General features: G+C 32.7%; 1 protein-coding gene across 1 annotated transcript; it reads left to right on the forward strand.

Annotated features, from left to right (window-relative positions):
* Positions 1-687: 687 nt before the first annotated feature.
* On the forward strand, positions 688-11,461 carry LOC105334986 (sulfotransferase 1A1-like). Its single transcript, XM_011438637.4, has 5 exons — positions 688-878; positions 6,786-7,115; positions 8,659-8,762; positions 9,568-9,715; positions 9,862-11,461. The coding sequence occupies exons 1-5, from the start codon at positions 740-742 to the stop codon at positions 9,969-9,971; spliced, it is 831 nt and encodes a 276-aa protein (XP_011436939.2). The 5' UTR covers positions 688-739; the 3' UTR covers positions 9,972-11,461.
* The last annotated feature ends 7,983 nt before the right edge of the window (positions 11,462-19,444 follow it).

The raw sequence follows: 19,444 nt of genomic DNA on the forward strand, positions 1-19,444 counted from the left end.
TAGCATATTTTCCAGACAGAAGCGCGGGAAACGACGTTTCTTTCTAGAATCCATTACGATACACTGTTAACAAATACTCGATCGTGCATCATCATCTTGCTGTCCGATGAACACTTTTATTGGTTATACGGTGTAATAATAATTGCGTTCCTGGATTGACTAATATAAATCATGACATTTAAGAACATTTTCATTTAGTAAAAAATAATCCTTTTTTCAACGGCAATTTTTACATTTCCTCGCGGACTCTTTTTTTATAGCGAAAGGATAAAAGTAAACAAATTAAAACTCAATCATTTACTACCTTTTCTGAATGAGTACGATTAAAAGTTTTGAAAAGGCTCAAATATTCTTTAATTATCTAGCAACAGATGTATGTAAAATTCATCAAATGAAAAATATCAAACCAAAATGAATATAGCAGTAAATCGGCGGAAAGACATTTGGAATTGAACGCTGACTAAACGAGGTTGACTACGTCACCTCGTAAAAATTATAAACTCCGTATCTTGCTTATAACTTGACATTAGACTTTCAAATTTTGACATAGCATTATAAAACTTCTATATTTATCAGTATAAACATTAAAAATGTAATGGAAAAATCAAATATGAAAATTTTAAGCCAAATCGTGTCCAAGTCCCTTTAAAAAGAGTTAATGAGCAGCAGACTCGCCCCGCCCCAACAATAGACATATATTGATAACACTTCAGAAGCGTTGTACACACATTTCCGTCTTATGGCGACCTTAAGGGTAGACGATTTGCTTCTCCCAGGATTTCCACCTTTATTGAAAGATGCCCGAAAACGCATTGAAGACATCGAAAATTTCCCGACAAGAAAGGAGGACATTTTGTTATTCAATTATCCGAAATCAGGTACGTTTTTTTCTGTCTAGAATATCTGATTCTGTACAGATAACAATTAAATAAAGAATACAAATGCACAATAACATATAAACCGCTCCCCATCTTAAAGATCTTGTTGCATCTCGGTCGAGTTCAACTTAAGTTGGTCACTGTTTTCATTGCGAGTCCAATAACAAGTTGGTGTATTGACACCCCTACACACATGTACTTTTTATGGCCAAGCAAAAAGAATGAAAGAAATGAAGAAAAGAAGATTGATTTTAACTTGACATTGCAGTATATATTTATCTTTATAAAATCTTAGGCCATTGAACGTTGAACATAATACTGGCTAAAAATTCTACAAAAATTTAAGAATGCCTCTACATGTATATATCTTTACTTGATAACGCTAACTGGCGTCACATTAGAGAAAAAACTGCAACAAAACGCATCAATCGTTTTCCAGTACATTAAATTATCATTGGAAATTCTCGCACGTTTTTAAAGCATTCTTACCAGTAAGTATTTTCAAGACTGTATCAGATATGAATTATACTGTTAATTATAAACAAGACATTAAAGAGTTTAACTTTTAAAAAAACCCATCATGAAAAAAAACTGCAAAAGAATCAAACAGATTGGACACAAAACCCGTGGCTTGAGACGATGCAATGTAGGTTATAGGATTGCTTTGTCATTGGATGGGTAAAATATTAATTACAACAATTACCAGTAAACACAGGAATTTATTTAGCACAACTGTCTGTTTGAAGTAATTCTATGTTCAACAGATTAAATTTGAAGTGCGACAGGCGATCACAGTTTGGTCCATTCTTTTAAAAGACTCGTTCCATATTAATAAAGGGGTCAGCCTAAGTTAGCAAACAAAAAAGGTAGTGTGGTTTCTAAGCTTATCATTTAAAAGTCTTTTAAAAATAAGAGACAAACCAGTTAATTTTAGATTGAATTTGTCACGAGAGACATTCAGATTTCGTAACTGATCCATGTTAATTGTTCTTATTGCATAACGTCTCCGACCGACCTTGGACAATGACAAATTATATAATAAGCAAAAAATGGCTGTTTGTTCGGTGGATACAGTACCCCTAATATTTTTTTGTTACAAGATTTACGATAGGATAAGATTAACACACGATACGATAGGATCAAAACTAGTGAAGCCTTATTTACAACTGGTTATACGCGCTTCTACGGGTTATCTGCAGGCATTTCGATACACACAAGTGCATCTTACGATTTTGGAAGGACGTACGCTTCCCGTAAGCACACACAATGGCTGGTGGACAGCAATCACAATTGTTTCCTTGCGAGATCTGAAAATCTACGCTGCACTTGCGCTTCACACAAGAAAAACTTAGATAACTGTATGATTTGACTTGCACGGATGACGTAAGGCCCTCTCACTTGTCCCTTGCTTTACACGTACGTTGACTGCAAGTCGCTTGTGCACACCATCAACATTATACATTTATTGCATGATGGTGAGGGAAATATGAAGATTTATTCCCCAAGAAAAATCATGTTTCCCTCGGGTTTCCCCCAAGAAAAACCGTATTTCCCGAAGGCTTTGCCCGAGGGAAACATGATTTTTCTGGGGGGAATAAATCTTCGTATTTCCCTAACATTCATGCAATAACAGTTTTATTTTACCGAACAACAAATGATTCTACAAAATACGTTGATTTTTAATAGTTTTTTGACTTGCCGAAAGCAATAACGTCTTGATTTTTGGGTTTTTTTCTGATTCTCTCTTTGTTTTATGACTTCGAATCAAATATAGTAAAATTAATTTTTGTAGCATAAAGAGTATTCAAATGATTAAATATTTTTTAATTTGATCATATTTGTAAATATTGTATACTGATATTGCCTTTTCACACCTTTGGGATGAAAAATCCCGAGATTTCCGAAGAGGTGAGACATTACATTTCTCCTCCCGGGAGACACGACGTTTTGTCGCCTGGTCACGTGACTCTTTCGACCGAATCAGATGACGTGTTATATAGAATAATCATATCGAAGTATAATGAATAAATTCTTTGCACGGTAAACGTATGTAATACTTTTGTCATGCGTACTACAATTTCTCAGGATGCGTGTGAATCGAACATAAACACGATTTTTATATTGAAAAAGATGATTGTGAAAAAAATCACCATCAGGATATTAGAAGAGAATCGACAGTTTTATTGTTTATCAAAATCAAATAAAAGATTCTATAGTAACCCCCTTCTAAAATCCAAAATAAAACAAATAAATAGTCTTTTTGACAAAAAGATGGAAGGCAAAGAAGAAAAACATGACAAGAAGGGACTGGATATTGAAGTACTAGTAGATTTTTTTTTTTTTACTAAAACCAACTACACAAAACTACACAAAACATTCCAGCATATTCTACTTGAAAGTTGTTGTTTTCGTGAGAATAATATTTTCCTTTGTAAATAAGTAATTCTTTCATTTTGAAAATATTGATTAATCATCTCATATGACCATTAACATTCAATGAAATTGTCATCATAATTGTATCAAAATCAGAATCCCAGAAAAAAATTTGTAGACTTTGATTTCTAAAATCAAAGTGTAAATGGTTTCACTCTTTTATAGGAGAATGGTCACGATTTTGGTCAAACTTATTTTTCCGATTTTAATGTTTACAATGCTTCAGTGAGGCATTCTTAATATGCAACCAAAATTTGAGGGTCATTTGTTGAGTTATAAGCGATTAACAGAGCTCACAATTATTATTTTTTTCATATTAACAAAGCTTTTGTTTACATTTTGAATGTTGAAGTGCAAATTTCAATGCTAGACCAAAAATGAATGGATCACCAGAAACAATAGACGGTATTCTTAGAGAACTAGATTTTTTGCGGATATATATCAGGACTTAATATAAACTTTTCTAAGACAAAGATGGTGTGGATAGGAAGTAAAAATTTCTCAAAGAAACTTTTCATCACTCGAGATGGAAACTTGATTGAAACAATACAAACTTTGACTTGCTAGGGATAAAATTTTCGGTAAACATAAATGATTTGATAAACTTAAATTACAATGTAAAACTAGACAATATTAAAAAACTAATAAAGCAGTGGAAACTACGTAAATTAACAATAATAGGAAGATTAACTGTCATAAAATCCCTTATAATTCCAGAAATGAATCATTTGATACTTACATTACCAAATCCAAGTAAAGACTTCTTAGAAAACTTTGGGAGAGAATTATACCTTTATCTTTGGGGAAGCAAAATACACAAAGTAAATAAACAAACTATTTTACAAGACTATACATCTGGCGGTCTTAAAATGGTAGATTGTAATGCCTTTATTCTGGCCTTGAAGTCAAGCTGGATAAGGAGACTAACTCATTCAAAATCTATATGGGTTAATTTGTTTGAGACAAGTTTAAATATAACAGTGAACAATTTATGGCTAAGAGGAACAGACTTTCTATCCAGACTTGGTAATATAATGCATAACTGTTTTTGGAAAGAAGTATTTTATAGCTGGCAGAAAATAATAGACATTTCAGCCCTGAAAAATGAAAACATTCAAATGCAGTGAACACTTATGGTAAAACCCACACTTAAGAATCGATAGTAATTCAGCTTTCCTAAAAGGTTATTTTAATGCAGGCTTTATAGCATAGAAGGAATGTTGCCTACGCCATGTTAAGACTAACGTCAAAAAAGTGTTCATCCGCCTGACCTTACGTTTGAATTTTGTTCAATTTGACGTCATTTCAAAGGTCAAATGACTGTTTTTATTTACGATTTAGAAAAAAAAAAAAAATTATAAGCCATTAATTCAATATGCATTAGTTTTATATGATATAAAATGGTTTGAAACAGTTTTCGCTTTTTTATAACCCGGTTTATAAAGCATAAACTGCCCCAAACCATTTTATATCGTATAAAACTAATAATTTTTGAATTTGTTCCTTAAACATGCCCAAAGGAAAAAAAAATGTTCTTTATTTTATGTGAAAACTGATCACTGTCGTAGGGCACAGAAAGACGTCAGAACGATTGACTTGCAGGTAACCTACGTCGCTAATGTTATTACATTTTGTACTTCCGTTTGCAAGGCAAACGTACGTCTGTTGTACGCTAATTGTAAGACAAAAGGCATCGCAAAGTGCGAGTGCTAACTTGTCTTTAAACAAATTTTTACGTGACACCTACGACTCAAACGTCAAACGTTCGTTTGTTTTATGTTGCACTCCCGATCTCAATGTTTAATGCTTGATCAGACAGTGCTGCGACGACTGGCCAAAGACTGGCTCACGCATGAACACGTGCGGCCAGTTGTGACCGAGGCTTAAAAAATAACGTTGCGGGTACCTTAAAGCCCTGTCACAACAAGTTGCGTCCCCATGGCGTGTTCACGGCGTTGTAAAATTCATGGAATCGCCGTAGGATCGCAAGGAAAATTCAGAAAAATTGTACAGTTTTATTTGAAATTTTTACAACAAGTGGCGATGTCACGGCGTCCTGACGGCGACCAATGCGTTCTTACGGAGCTCCCACGGCGTGTAACTGCGTTTCCACAGAGTTCTACTTGGCGATTGGCTGCGCTCTTGCTGAGTCTCCGCCGAGCGCTCATTACGTTGCTAGGAGTTTTTACCGCGCGTTCACGGCGTGCGCTGCGCGCTGACTGTGTACACAAGGCGTTCTTTACTTTTAGGTAGGTTAATAATAATTTTTACAATTGTATGGGAAACAAACAAGAATTCACAACTAGTAAATAAATGATTAAAAAATTGGATGTTTTTTTTCATGGAAAGGTACATTGTAATTAAAAAGTAACTACTTCTAAACAATTTGTGAAAGACTAGGACAAAACTCTGAGTGGTCAGGTCTACAAAAAAGATCCGTTATTAGTGTTTAGAAAACATAGAAAAAATGTGAAAAGATCAGAACCAAATGGCATGAATTCCATCTACGTCTATTAATAGGTCTTTGAATATTAGCAAATGGTACTTTTTACATAGTCATCTACATCCAGTTTGATAATTGCTTCATCGCTTGCTATTGTACAACAGCCATTGTTCGAGTTTTCGTGGTCTTGATGACAACGCACTAGAAACACCGTGGGAGCGCGGTATAAACGCAGAAGAAACGTCAAGAGAGCGTGATGAACGCAGCAACAGCTCTTTTGGGTCGCTGTGTGGATGCGGCCAAATGAAAACAACTTGTTCAAACGCTGTGGATGCGCAGAGAGAGTGCGATAGAGACGCAGTGAGATCCCATAGGACTCCGTGAAGTCTCCGTGCAAGCGCAATTGACATATTACTGCGTCTACCCTGCGATTAGCTGCGTTCCTTAAGCGCACCAACGGAGCTGTCGTGTCGCTGTTGGAGACCTTACGGCGCTGTCACGGCGACTACACTACGCTTCTACAGCGTGTTTATCAGAACCACGGCGCGTACTTTGTGCATGTTCAATGTACGCGCTGTCGCATGGCGTTCTTAAATGTTCAAGGCGATCCCACTGCGACGGATGAAGATGCCGTTGCGTTCTTACGGCGCTGTAGGAGACTCTACTGTGTTTACCTTGGCGTTTTACATTATTCAAGGACGCAGTGGGATCGGCTTGAGCACGCAGCTCCGGTGTGACAGGGATTTTACCTGTATTTTAGACAAAAGCTATCCATACATATATATATGATTACATAGTATTTTAAAAGAATTTCCATTCAACATTGTTTCAGACAAATTAAGCAAACCAAATAATCCGTAAATTCACAGAAGACCAGATAAATTTCTGAAAATAAGCAATGCCTATATGGAAAATAGTATTTGATTGGAATATCTATTATCGATTTAAAACCAAGTTGTACAAACACAATTATTTCGTTCCGGAAAAAATTGCATCCATTTTTAAGACTTTTATTTGTTTGGATATCACAGGGAACCATTGGTTGAACGCGATTATACCCCGCCTTCTCCGGAATAGTTTGGACTCGGACCACAAGCAGACCGACCAGATGCTGGAGTTTGTGGAGGATTTTGAGTCCCTAAAGTCAATGCCCTCTCCCAGAGTGATGACGTCACATCTCCCCTCTCGAAATCTTCCAAAGGATCATATTGCGAAAGGCGGGAAAATAGTTCATATCATAAGAAATCCTAAAGATGTTGCTCTATCGGCTTTTCACCATTACAATCAGGATCCCCACGTGACCGAGGTCCATGGCGTCAGTAAAGACCTGTCCACATTTCTGGACTCTTTCCTGAAAGGAGGTACAGTCACATATAGCAAAGCATGAATAAGACATTCAAAGTCTTGCGGTTTTATAGGAATTTTTTTCACTTGTGGGTCAGATACCGGTACTTAACGACTGTAAAGAACAACTAACATATAAAAAAAATGATGTCTCGTGAGTGAAATAATTTTCAATTTTACCGATTTAATATTTTTGTTAATATTTTATGCCTCCCTTTCTAAAAATAATATAAAACTAGACTTTGACCCGTGCGTGCACGGGTTGACATTGCATATTATATCGGACATTTATGAAATGGATACATCGACACACCGTATTGTTGACATTTACAAAACTAAGCTGTAAGACTACAATAATGCTATAAATTTCACTACACTCTGCTTAGTTAGAATAATCTAACTGTGTCTCGCTTCACCACAGTTAAGATGCCTCCCATATACCTGTAACGTATAAAAAAAAATGCAGAATCGCTCCGAAACGATTTCGGAGAAAATTAAGGCTGCATTGAAAATAACAGTCACATTTTCTACTAAAAATTGAATTCTTTTAATAAAGAATTCAACACTTTTTCACCAACATTTTTTACTCGCTTCGAATTTACACACCATGTTGACATTCGGAACTCTCATGATATTTCACGTTAAATGTTATCTCCCTTATTCCTTTGATGAACAGAATATAAGACAAATTTTCAATGAAAATTTACACGTACTTGTAATATCGTTTCTGAGTTTATCCATGCAAATGTGATATTGTGGAAACATAAACTAAAGAGCCTCCCGTGCTCTAGCGTGAATGTAGTGTGCATGTGTAAAATCCCAATAATCCAGATAATTTCCGGATTTTTTAAAGGAATTTTCGTTGATTATTAATTGGCGAAGCTTGATTGAGAAAAAATAAAAACAAATTGGTAATCTTCAAGTACCAATGATGTTTAATATATATAAAACAAAAGACAGTACTCTTCAGATTTCTCGGTATTAAAGCCAAAAAATTCGAGTCTATTTTTTTAATATAGTAGTATAGAAATAAAGCCAGGTGACAGTGCACAATCGGTGTTAGAAAATCAGTGGATAAATTACATATTTACAGCACTATCCTGATTAAATATTTAGGAAAATCAGTTTGTTAGAAATGATTTCCACAGTATTATGACACAAATACTGTTTATTCTTAAAATAAAAGAAAATAATAAAGTTTAGATACAATGTACAACTACATCAAAATTAAAGTTATCTAAATGGATGTTCATGCATTTAAAAATGTAGAATGAAGGTTGATGCAAGGATGACAATTAAATAACGGTACGCAAAAAAACCCCCCCCCCCAAAAAAACATTATGAATTTTGGACTATAAATATGTAAGAGAAAGAGAAAAGGTTTTATTAATTTGAAATTCATATAGCTTGAATCTTTGATATTAACCATGTTTAAAACCATCTACACCGCACACGGAGTCTTGGAATATTTATTGAAAAGAAATATGAATTCAATCTCTAATTTTAAAAAAAACCAATTAAACCTGTGATCATTCATTTCATTTACTTTTTCATGAAAAGACAGTGTGTATGGCAGCTGGTTTGATCGAGAAATAGAGTGGGAAGAATTTGCAAAGAAAAATACGGAGAACTTCCATGTTATGTACTACGAGGACCTAAAACAGGTAATGTTAAGCCTGTATTGATTACTAGTAATATGTGGGTAAGATAGGGTGGGAGTGTTAATTCTCGGTATTTTCTGTTATTTGATTTACAATAGTATATAATAATTAAGTTGCAAGAATATATCTGCCGGATATCATGGACAATTTGTTTAACACCTCCCCCACACCAACGTCCCAATTACGTTATGAATTTTGCTTTGAGGAAAGAGTTTTACGGTTTTATTGTTTGTTAAATTTTAATGAGTCGCACCTGTCGGTCTGTTTCAGTGTGTTTTGCATGTATATACTTGATTGTAAAAAAAAAAATACTGACTACATGAATATTTTATACTCTACACATTTACATCCGTTTAATATAAAGATGATCAAACGGGGGTTAACAGTTATTTTTGCATCAGGAAGAGCTTGAACAAAAAAGGTATAAAATATGTTTGTTTGTTTTTATCATTAGCAGGTGATACTTTCTACATTTGTATGATTAGCCTCGATCTGAACAGTTTTACAAGATGTAAATGATTTGTTTAACCGGCAAGTTGTGATTGTTTTTTAATTTGATCCAGTCTACCTAAATACTAAGATTTCGTGGAAATATAACATATTCATAAATTTGCAAAATACCTTAAGTAATGTAATATATGGTGTACAGACAGATGACATGAACACTGTATCCCAATATAAAATATATTTCTTTTGCTGATGGGTAGATGGACTATGTCTAATTTTAAGGCCTACATTGTATGTACAAATGTACTGATTTTGTCAGGACTATTGTTCGATGTCTGTGCAACTTTTTCTTTTGTTGAAGAATGGAATGGAAAGCATGAAAAAACTGTCCACATTCTTGAGTACAAGTACAGATCCCAAATTTCTACAAGCTGTTTATGATACCTGTTCGATTGAAAAGGTTAAAAAGCGATTAGAATCCCCCTTTGAAAAGATCTTTCACAGGAAAGGTAATCTTTAAAACTTTCTTTAAAATTTCAATACCATAGTTAATTTTTGTTGATCTAGTTTTGAATTTTAAAAGAGGATGTAATTTCCTTAAATTTCATTTAAACTTTAATCCGGCATTTAAAGCTTTTTAAATTTGTATTTGAAGGTATTGTAGGTGACTGGAAATCAAGCTTTACTGATGCAGACAACAAGAAATTTGATCAGGTTTACAAAGAGAAAATGAAAGATTCTCAACTGAAAATACGGTTTTCTTAGAAAAGAGGGCAGTGTCAAAAACGCTATGACATGGGCTAAAAATCCCAAAACTGTTATTTCATAAAAAAGAGATCTAACATACTGACATTGTAAGAGTTTATTAGGAGGAAAACATTTGTGTTGATTCTAAACCGATGTCAACGTTAAGAAATAATAAGAAAGAAATTAAACAGACGATAAACTTTTATCTGAAATACAACTGAATTCTATTTTTTTTATTAACAGGTTAAGAGTTACGAAACTTACTAAAGGTTGTAAAAAGCACAATTTTTTACAGTTTCAAAAAATTGATTTTAGGATCTTCATCTTTGAACAATTTTATATATGATATACAAATATTTTCTTGTATAAAAGCTTGTTGTTTCAATAATAATTTCATTGATAAAATTTTAGTTTATATCTGTATTTATGCATGTAAATTTCAATTACAAAAACTGGGGTTTTTTTTATAATAATTGCAGTTTTCATTTAATTGTCTTTCTTTGCTCACACAACTGTAAAGAACAGTAACTCGAAAATAAAGCCAAACTGCTGGTCGTATTAAAGGGGCATGGTCACGATTTTGGTCAAATTCAATTTTTCTATTTCTGTTATCTACAATGCTTTAGGAATACATTTCAAATAATCAAACGAAATTTGAGAGTCAGTCGTAAAGTTTTAAGCAAGATACAGAGCTTACAATTCCTTTTCATGTAAACAAGGCGTGTGCCCTGTTTTTGTTTACATAGGTTCAATATACTTTTAAGAAATCTTTTTTAAGCTAACTTGTCTATATTCTTATAGCATAAATAAACAGTTCCTAACGTTTAACACATTCGTTTTAGGTGTTTAATTGAAATTTTCACTTTAATGCTCTTAATTATAAACAAAAGCTTTGTTTACAAAGCAAAGAATTGTAAGCTCTGGCACTCGCTTATAACTTAATGAATGGTTACTTATTAAAAATTCCTTACTGAAGCATTGTAATTTTAAAAATCGGAAAAATAATTTTCGACCAAAATCGTGACCATGCCCCTTTAATTCACTAAATGCTCAAAAATTTACTAAGACCCCCGGAATTTTTTCTTGAATGTTCCCCCAAAAACATCCCAATATCAGTGGATTGAAGAGTCATAAATGATAATTTCATAGTGCAATGTATAATTGTATAGTCCACTGTATAATCGTATAATGCAATGTGTGTAGTGCAATACACAATGTATAATTTTATAGTGTAATGTACAATTTTATAATGCAATGTATAATTGTATAGTGAAATGTACAATTGTATAGAACAATGTACAATTGTAAAAAAAACAATGTATAAATGTAAAGTACAATTTATAGTGCAAAAATGATGATTTTTTGGAATATCATTTTGTGTCTTCTAAAAAAAGCAGAATTATGAGCGCCAAAAATAAACATTTCAAACGTGTGTACATGTATTGCCATTACTTATCGTGGCTTGTATTGTGGCTTATATTTGCTATCGGCTTGAAACTATACCAATACTAATTGTTATATTCAGTAGTATATTCTCACTATATAACTCTATATAGACGAATAGTCAATAATTGTAATATTAGCTCGTCCGAAAAATATTGACCGGTCAATATTTTTTTGATATTGACCGGCTAGGAATAATATCTGGAGAACATTCCCTCTATTTCAAATAATCGGCTCTGATTTGTTGATTCGTAAACGATGACGTAAATAATTCTTTGCGACTCCAAAACAAGGTGACGTCATAATAGACAGTCAGTCAAGGCAAGTAAACAACGGACGCGCAATGCGACGGTTTGCTATCATAACGGATATAAGGATTTGCGAATTACTGTGAAGTAAAATCAGGTAGAACATCTGTATGTTAATTCTTACGGGCGGTGGAATATCAGCAGTGACCGTTTGATGCTGAGGATAGTTTGGAAATGAACTTTGCACAAAATTGAAATCGTGAATTCTTTGTTGAGCTGAGAAAATTACGGCGATCTGTTTTCAATTACTTTCTTTAATTTTGGTTTGTTTCTTCATATAACAAAACAAATGTTGACTGTGTTTTCGGGCAACATTGATTATATTAGCCCCCTTGGGACGAAAATATTGCCCTCCGCTTCGCGTCGGGCAATATTTCGTCCCTCGGGTGCTAATATAACCAATGTTGCCCTCAACCCCAGTCAATATTTGTATAATATAGGGAAAGACCTTCAAAATTCTGCATCGGCGGATGAGCAACGATATTTACTATTCTCAGAGAATGTTGTACTGACAATTTTCCACACGTACAGTGTATTTTATTGCCTTAATATATGATTCGATCTCATGTAGTACTCTAAGGACTGATAAGTTACTTTTAAAGCATCTGCTTCTGTATATGTATTGCTTAACTAGCATAAATATAACATTGCTCTGTCTAATATTTTCTTTAGTTTTGTATTCTCCAAACATGAAAGTATCTTGATTCAGTTCAATATCTATATTTTTTATTTGACATAAGTTTATGAAGTTATTAAGAAGCTGCTGTACAGTTGAGTAATTCCACATTAAGTGGCATATTTTTTCCTCTTCATTATGACATAGATTACATAATTTCGAATCAACTTTCCCAATTTTAAACATAATACTATTTGTTGTTAAAATATTTTGATTGATGCGATATTGTAGCCATTGTAACTTGGCACTATTGGTAGTAACAAATGGGATAGAATATATCTTACTGACAAATAATTGACCGTTTCAATTTTTTAAACCTTGCTATTTAGAGTTATGGTAAGTTGACTTACAATGTAAAGCACTTGCATGATTTCACCATAAAACGAAACAAAATCATGATAGACCTCGAAAAAAGATAGCTCTTACTGAGTTAACTTTTTTTCAAAACATTTTATAATTGTAAAGAACATCACTTGTATAATTCCCTGCAAATCGTTTTCTTTTCTATAATCTTGATAAATATTTTTTTTATCTCTAATTAAAGCAGATATAGAATTTTACATGATTGGTAAAAGAGAGAATTAAAAATCTCACCTGCTTTGAAAATCGCGTTCACTTACATTTGTAGACGACACTTTGAAGGGATTCCGAATAATAACTGTATGTACACTGTCATCTTCCGAAGTCAAAAGTTTCTGATCCACTCCGCTCCCTATGAAGAGGGGGTTTATGTATAGCGGAGCGGATCAAAAACCCTTGACCTTGAAAGATAGAGCATTGTACGCGAAAATAAAATATTTTGAAGTTAAGAAATTGATCATTTCAGTGTTTAATCTTTTTGATCGCGTGTTATCAGGACAAATAAGGCTCTAAGAAAACCAACGACCAAATTTCTGACCTTGTCATACACAATGAAGTCTGTTTTTATTTGAAATGTCCTGGCCACTGGGACTGAAATCAGGAAATCTGATTCAAACGGCCACATTTGCAAAACAGACGTCCCTCAAGAACCTTCACATATTCAGGATGACATTTATGGCCGAGACATTAATATTTGTGTTTGTTTTTTAAACATTTTTTTTCTCAGGAAATCTTTTTACACCATGATATGCAACGAGCTACTATAAACTGGTATTAATGTTTTCATAAAAGTTCGTTGCATATCATATAGTGTTGAAAGATCTTGCATTAAAAGATCAATTTGATTTACACAAAAACAGAAATAAAATGTCACTTGACCTACCTTTTACAATAATATACTAAACTATATAAAGGTTCTTCTTGAAATGGTGTGTTTTGCAACAGGTGATTGTTATCATAATAGCTCATATTTCCTGGATAAAATTCCAATGAAAAAAAAAACATTATGGTAAACTTGAACACTGATTGATACTTTCTCTGATTTAATCGTTTTGTAATTCTTCACTCTTCTTTGAAATGGCAATAAGGTAAAAATTCTATAAAATTATCAATCTTAACACATATATCTTTTGCATGTTCCGACGCTTTCTCGTTTTTGAAAGTACTGTACAATAAAATTTCAAAAGAAATAAATATGCAGTCATATGCGTTTTCGTTATTTCAAAATGAAAGCTCCTGTGTGTTTGTATGTGTGTTTATTGTTATATTTTATTTAAGATTCTAAATATCATGTATTTTTAGTCATCAAAATTTAAAACAAAAGAGAGTCTCCTTGGAGCAGTGAAAAGTAAGAAGGGAACTGAATATGGGTTTACATAAACGGAAATACTTTCATTAATATTCAATAGAATTGGTAATTTTTTGTATTTATTTTCTCAGAATTTGTTAAACCTTATTGTTATAAGCTCTATTAAGTCATTTTAAGAAGAATATGTTATTGATGGTACCTATGATAATGATTTTTGACAAATTACCTAAAGATATATTAGAGTTGCTGTTTATGGGGAATTTGTTTGAATGTGATTGATTGTCAGTACATGTACTTCTTTAGATCGATATATTGACATTATCCAATAAATCAATACATTGGTTGTTTGAATACTGCTTTTACTAGACTATGTAATCAGACAATTGAATCATAAGTGTTAAGTTAACCCCAACATACAATCAATTAAGATTGATTTGACATTTGACATATTGACAGGACTTTTTATCCTTTGGGATAAAATATCCCAACATGCATGTTGATTCATAGGATTTTAAATCCTATAAAAGCCTTATAGAGGATTATTTACCTATCAGCACCAATGATGGGAGAAAAAATCCCTAGGGAGTTTATATCCCCCAAAGATTTTTTTTCTCCCATTGAATTTTGGTGGGATGGTATAGTTACGTAGATGGGATGAAAAATCCCACAATCTCCCATGGGATTTTGTAATTTGAGAGACAATTATAAGAAAACTAGAGCAATGTGTATATTCATGTGACATGATGGGATCAGAGTAAAATGTCCCACCAAAATATATAAACAAAAGTAAGTTATGTTTAACCGATAAGGTAGCTAAAAGTCTGGACTGTGTCGTGTCCGGACTTAAATGTTGCAGTGTTATTATCATAACTTTTTAAACCTGATCCTGTTCTTGTTTAAATAAATGCAATAATTTGGTGATTTTGTGTCATAGGAATGCAAAGTTTTGAAAAGGTTATCTCTCTTTGATTCTACACCCAACCAGGATTTGAGCTGAAGAATAGAGAAACGCAAGAACACTTGTTTTTTTACTTTACCACAAAGAAGAATTTGGTATTTTGCAAATTACATGATGTCACATTACTAACATTCATTTACGTTGATAATTCACTATAGCCCGATAAACATACACAACGCGTGAATATATTTTCTTGTTAGTACGCGATATGAAAATAAATCACCTATTTTCTGTAGTTTGAAAATTGACACAAATTATTTTAAAATTGTTTACTAAGATTTCAAAAATGACACTCAGGTCTCTAATTTCAAAATTTCTTTGGAATCTGCTTCGGTCTTTTTTTTTCAGAGTGTAATCTACATGTCTTATTTTTCATTAATTTCACTTCTACCGTAACCTGTCACTTTAGAGGAATAAAAGTACAGATAACATCTCCATAACATACCAGGACATGTAACATAATTCACTGCTGTATCTCCATCCGTGTGTACTTTGGTAATCTGATATAGTCTTTGGTTTCATGAAATATTTAATGGCGTATCTAAGGGTTAAGTATTTTTTTATGACATATTTGTTACATTTTAAGACAAGATTTGTTCTTTTACCATAAAATCTCTTTTTAACGGCACACCCCATCTGTCTACAACATCAGATAGAGTTGAATAAATTCATAGAATATCATTAAACCAAAACAAATATCAAAAGAAGTGTTCTCTAATTGGTTTTTGAGGATTTTAAAAAAGAAATATCCAACCAAAAATGCACATTATCCTGTATCTTTCCCTGGTTCCAGGTACTTTATTTCAAAAAACTCTTGCAATTTAAGATAATGTTGCTTTAATTAGCACTACTGCTAATCGGTCGATACCCTGTATTAACTTTAAAAAAATGTATATGATTAAAGTTACGAAAAAAAAAATACGAAAAGAAATGGACGTGACAAATACAACTATAAACAACGAAAAAACAAGGAAAAGTAAAAACCAAGCTAGCTCTCTTCGGTTGATTTAGGATTAAGGTGAACTATTACTTATTTGGAAGACATCTGAGAGAAGGATTTTGCAAACAATGGACTTAAAAGTTTTCAATAAACATTTATTACAGTGCAGATGCACCAAGCTCATAAAAACATTTAAAATTTTCAAAAACACACACCACACAAAAACGACTTTACGATGCATCCGTCCCCTATACGTCACTGAGTACATTTATTTTAATTGTAAACTATGTCAATAGTGGTAACACAATACAACCCTATCACACCTGTTGAGATCGAAAGGTACGCACAATTTTCACCTATATGTAGATTCACCTGGGATAGCCGCTTTAATGCCTCTGACCTGACAGTTACAGCACAAGTCTGCATTTAAATTTGTAATTCTCGGATAATCATTAATTTCAATTTTCACCAATTTGTTTGTTGGCTTTTGAAATGGTTTTGCTTATTGTGAACCCAAATGAACTTTAAAACAAGAAAGTGTACTTAAGAGTCTGCGCCTCAACTTATTTTATAAGATGTTATGACCAGTCCAATGGTTCAAGAAAGAAAACTTAGATGTTTGAAAAAATAAGAATCATTAGAAGTACAATAATCTTTTAACACACAAATACCTACTAAAGTAAATAACATTATTCTACAGACTATGTTTCAGCAAATAAAATTAACCCAAAAAAAAATGAAATAAGATACCGTACAGCTTTTTTCAGTAGTCCCATTCTATGCAATAATTTTTATAAATTCAATTAGGAGGGAATAAAATTGTCCCGATAAAAGTAAATCTTGTTATCATGTATATATTTAAACATGTACATGATATTCTCATGTTTTTGGTTACTTTTTAGGATTAAGCAGGAAAACAAATCGTTGACATTCCAATAAACCTTAAACAACAAATGCATACTTATAAAAAAGAAAATATTTGAAGAGAAATAGAAGCCAGGGAAAAATATAGGATGCAGAGGAAACCATATGAATATATGTACATACATGTAATTGTATTCCATATTATGCATCAGTCTCAGATAAAAAGCATCAATAATCTCCTTATATTTAACATTGTATTAATGACGATTCTCTGATAAGTTACTATAGTATTAAATATTAATATCGTACAAATGTTAAGTACATGCAATTACATTGAAAGAATTACTGTAATAAAGATATTTTGTTAAACTTCTACACATTCAAGCATATTGAAACTTTTAAAGCCGGAAATAGTTTTGTTGTGATAAATTTATCCTGAACTTCAATGCAATGAATGCCCCTTTTCACGCGATATATATGAGTTACCCAATTCTTTGGAATGGTTCTGTGAGCAGAGACAGGAATTGGTCCGTGGTAGAGGAACTGACGTGATTGTGGTTTCTGCTGTACAATCTGTGAACTTATCAGATTATTGAAATCAGGGCTAATCCGGACTATGTGAACGCCCAATTCAGTCATTTAAATAGTTTGCTTCAACAGCGCCTCTTCACTTAGAGAAAAGGATCTTTCTGTTAACTTTACGTGAATAAAATTAATTTGAATATGCATGCATAAAGTATTCTAATATATTTTTATTGCATAAAAAAATATTGCAGCAGTTCTTATGCTTTACAGGTGTATTGTCTATACGTATATATAGACCTTGTAAGAATGGTCAACATTTTGCTGTTAATTTTGTTTGCAAATCGTCTGGTTCTTGTGAAATTCGTGATACTAAAAAAAGCTCTGAAGATTCGCAATTTTACCGTTTTTGTCCGTTTGATCATAGATCTGATCTGAACAGTAACTGCTCCTCTTTTTGTTCTTTTCAGGTTTATATGAAAGATGATCTTATTTCCTGCTGATTATGAACCCATGTCCAATGTTATTATTCTACGATCTATTGTACAGTAGTGCACTGGTGATTTTTTTTTTTGGTTGCTGTTGTTGTTGTTTTTGTAGTTGTTGTCAATAACAATGAAAAAATCTCTTATCAAGGTCACTATCAAATTCATGTTCACTTCCAACTATGTTATATTTTCAGTCACTGTAGTTGTTCTTTGGTCTTGTTGGTCTTGTTTTATGCACCTTCGTTTTCATAACAGTTATTCGAGTAAGGAGATACTGTAGTTCGGAAAATTATTTCAACTATAACATGCAAAAGACCTTAAATAAAAAATATACGATAAAACACACAATTTTAATTGTGGAATAGCAAATCGTTTTGTTTGTTTAAATATGCTTGTTTGTTTGTATAAATATGAGCGAGGAATTATATACATTTTCCAGATGCATGTATTGTATGGTATATCATACGAATGATCTTAATACGAAATACTACATATGTAAGCAGACTTTAAAAGAGTCGTGCATTGTGCATTCTAATCCTAGTAGTAATAATTAAGCTAGTTACACTGCATTCTGGAGTTTTTGCATGCAAATAGAAACAATGGTTGAAGGAACAACATTAGGGGTATCAGTGGGTTATTAAGTACAAGGGGACTCAAGGTCAGATTTGTAATAAAAAATCGACGTCACAAAGAGAGTCAATCCCGCCGTAATGAGCCTGCCTTTTGCTGAATGGAGAACGGCCAGAAGTCGTTTTATTGCCTTGTACCGTTAATGGGGGGCAATGAATACACCGACAGGGGTTTTCCCTGAGCTGTAACATCCTCAATTTAAGTTCAGGGTCAAATCTTGGTCCTTTTATCTTCGTACCTTAATTCATTTTCAGGTACATTGGCGCGGTCCTACAGATGTTGTGTATTAATAGAGACCAGAATTTAAACAATGCAGTATACACCTGAGTATTGAAATTCTTTGAATTGCTTATTCTGACTGTGTTAAATTTGAAATGCTTCGCATCTACGGAATGTTTTGGCAAATACATGTAATAGTTGACATCTTAATTCGTCTAATTAACGTTGACATTTATCGGTATTTTTTTTGGCATTTTTTTTCAATTACATTTTAAGGAAATATTTCAAGTTATGCGAGTTTTGTTCTTCTTATCTATCCTTTTATAGTTAACATAAACGTAAAATAAAAATATGAAATTAAATAAATAAAAACGATACACTCAAAACCCTACATCATTACTAACGACCCAACAAAATCTCCACACAAAAATATATGTTACAAGATGTGTACTTTGATTAGAGTAGTCAATTGCAAAGGTCTTAAGATATTTAAAACCAAATATATATAACATTGAAATCACTCAATAGCTCTCAAACTATTCTCTCCTGTTTCTTACGGTAAAATAAGTAGGATAAAATCATAACTAATAATAGAGTAAAACCACAATAAAAGTAGATAAACTAAGTACATTTCTAGTTCATAAAATAAGAACATTTCTAGTTCATACTTAAATTTTAAACCAACATTTGCACAGTTAGGGTACCGCTTAAAATGGAAAATATTGACATTTAGAAATAAGCCTGGCTATTTTAGTCTGAGTACGGAAGTTTGTA

The sequence above is a fragment of the Magallana gigas genome, chromosome 5 (assembly GCF_963853765.1).
Source record: "Magallana gigas chromosome 5, xbMagGiga1.1, whole genome shotgun sequence".
Taxonomy (NCBI): Eukaryota; Metazoa; Mollusca; class Bivalvia; order Ostreida; family Ostreidae; genus Magallana; species Magallana gigas.

What these genes read in the sequence shown, in the direction of transcription:
- LOC105334986 (XM_011438637.4), top strand. Translation starts at nt 740, where the DNA reads ATGGCGACCTTAAGGGTAGACGATTTGCTTCTCCCAGGATTTCCACCT. An exon ending in GGACTCTTTCCTGAAAGGAG is followed by an intron (nt 7,116 to 8,658) that starts GTACAGTCACAT and finishes TTTCATGAAAAG; the next exon opens with ACAGTGTGTATGGCAGCTGG. An exon ending in ACTACGAGGACCTAAAACAG is followed by an intron (nt 8,763 to 9,567) that starts GTAATGTTAAGC and finishes CTTTTGTTGAAG; the next exon opens with AATGGAATGGAAAGCATGAA.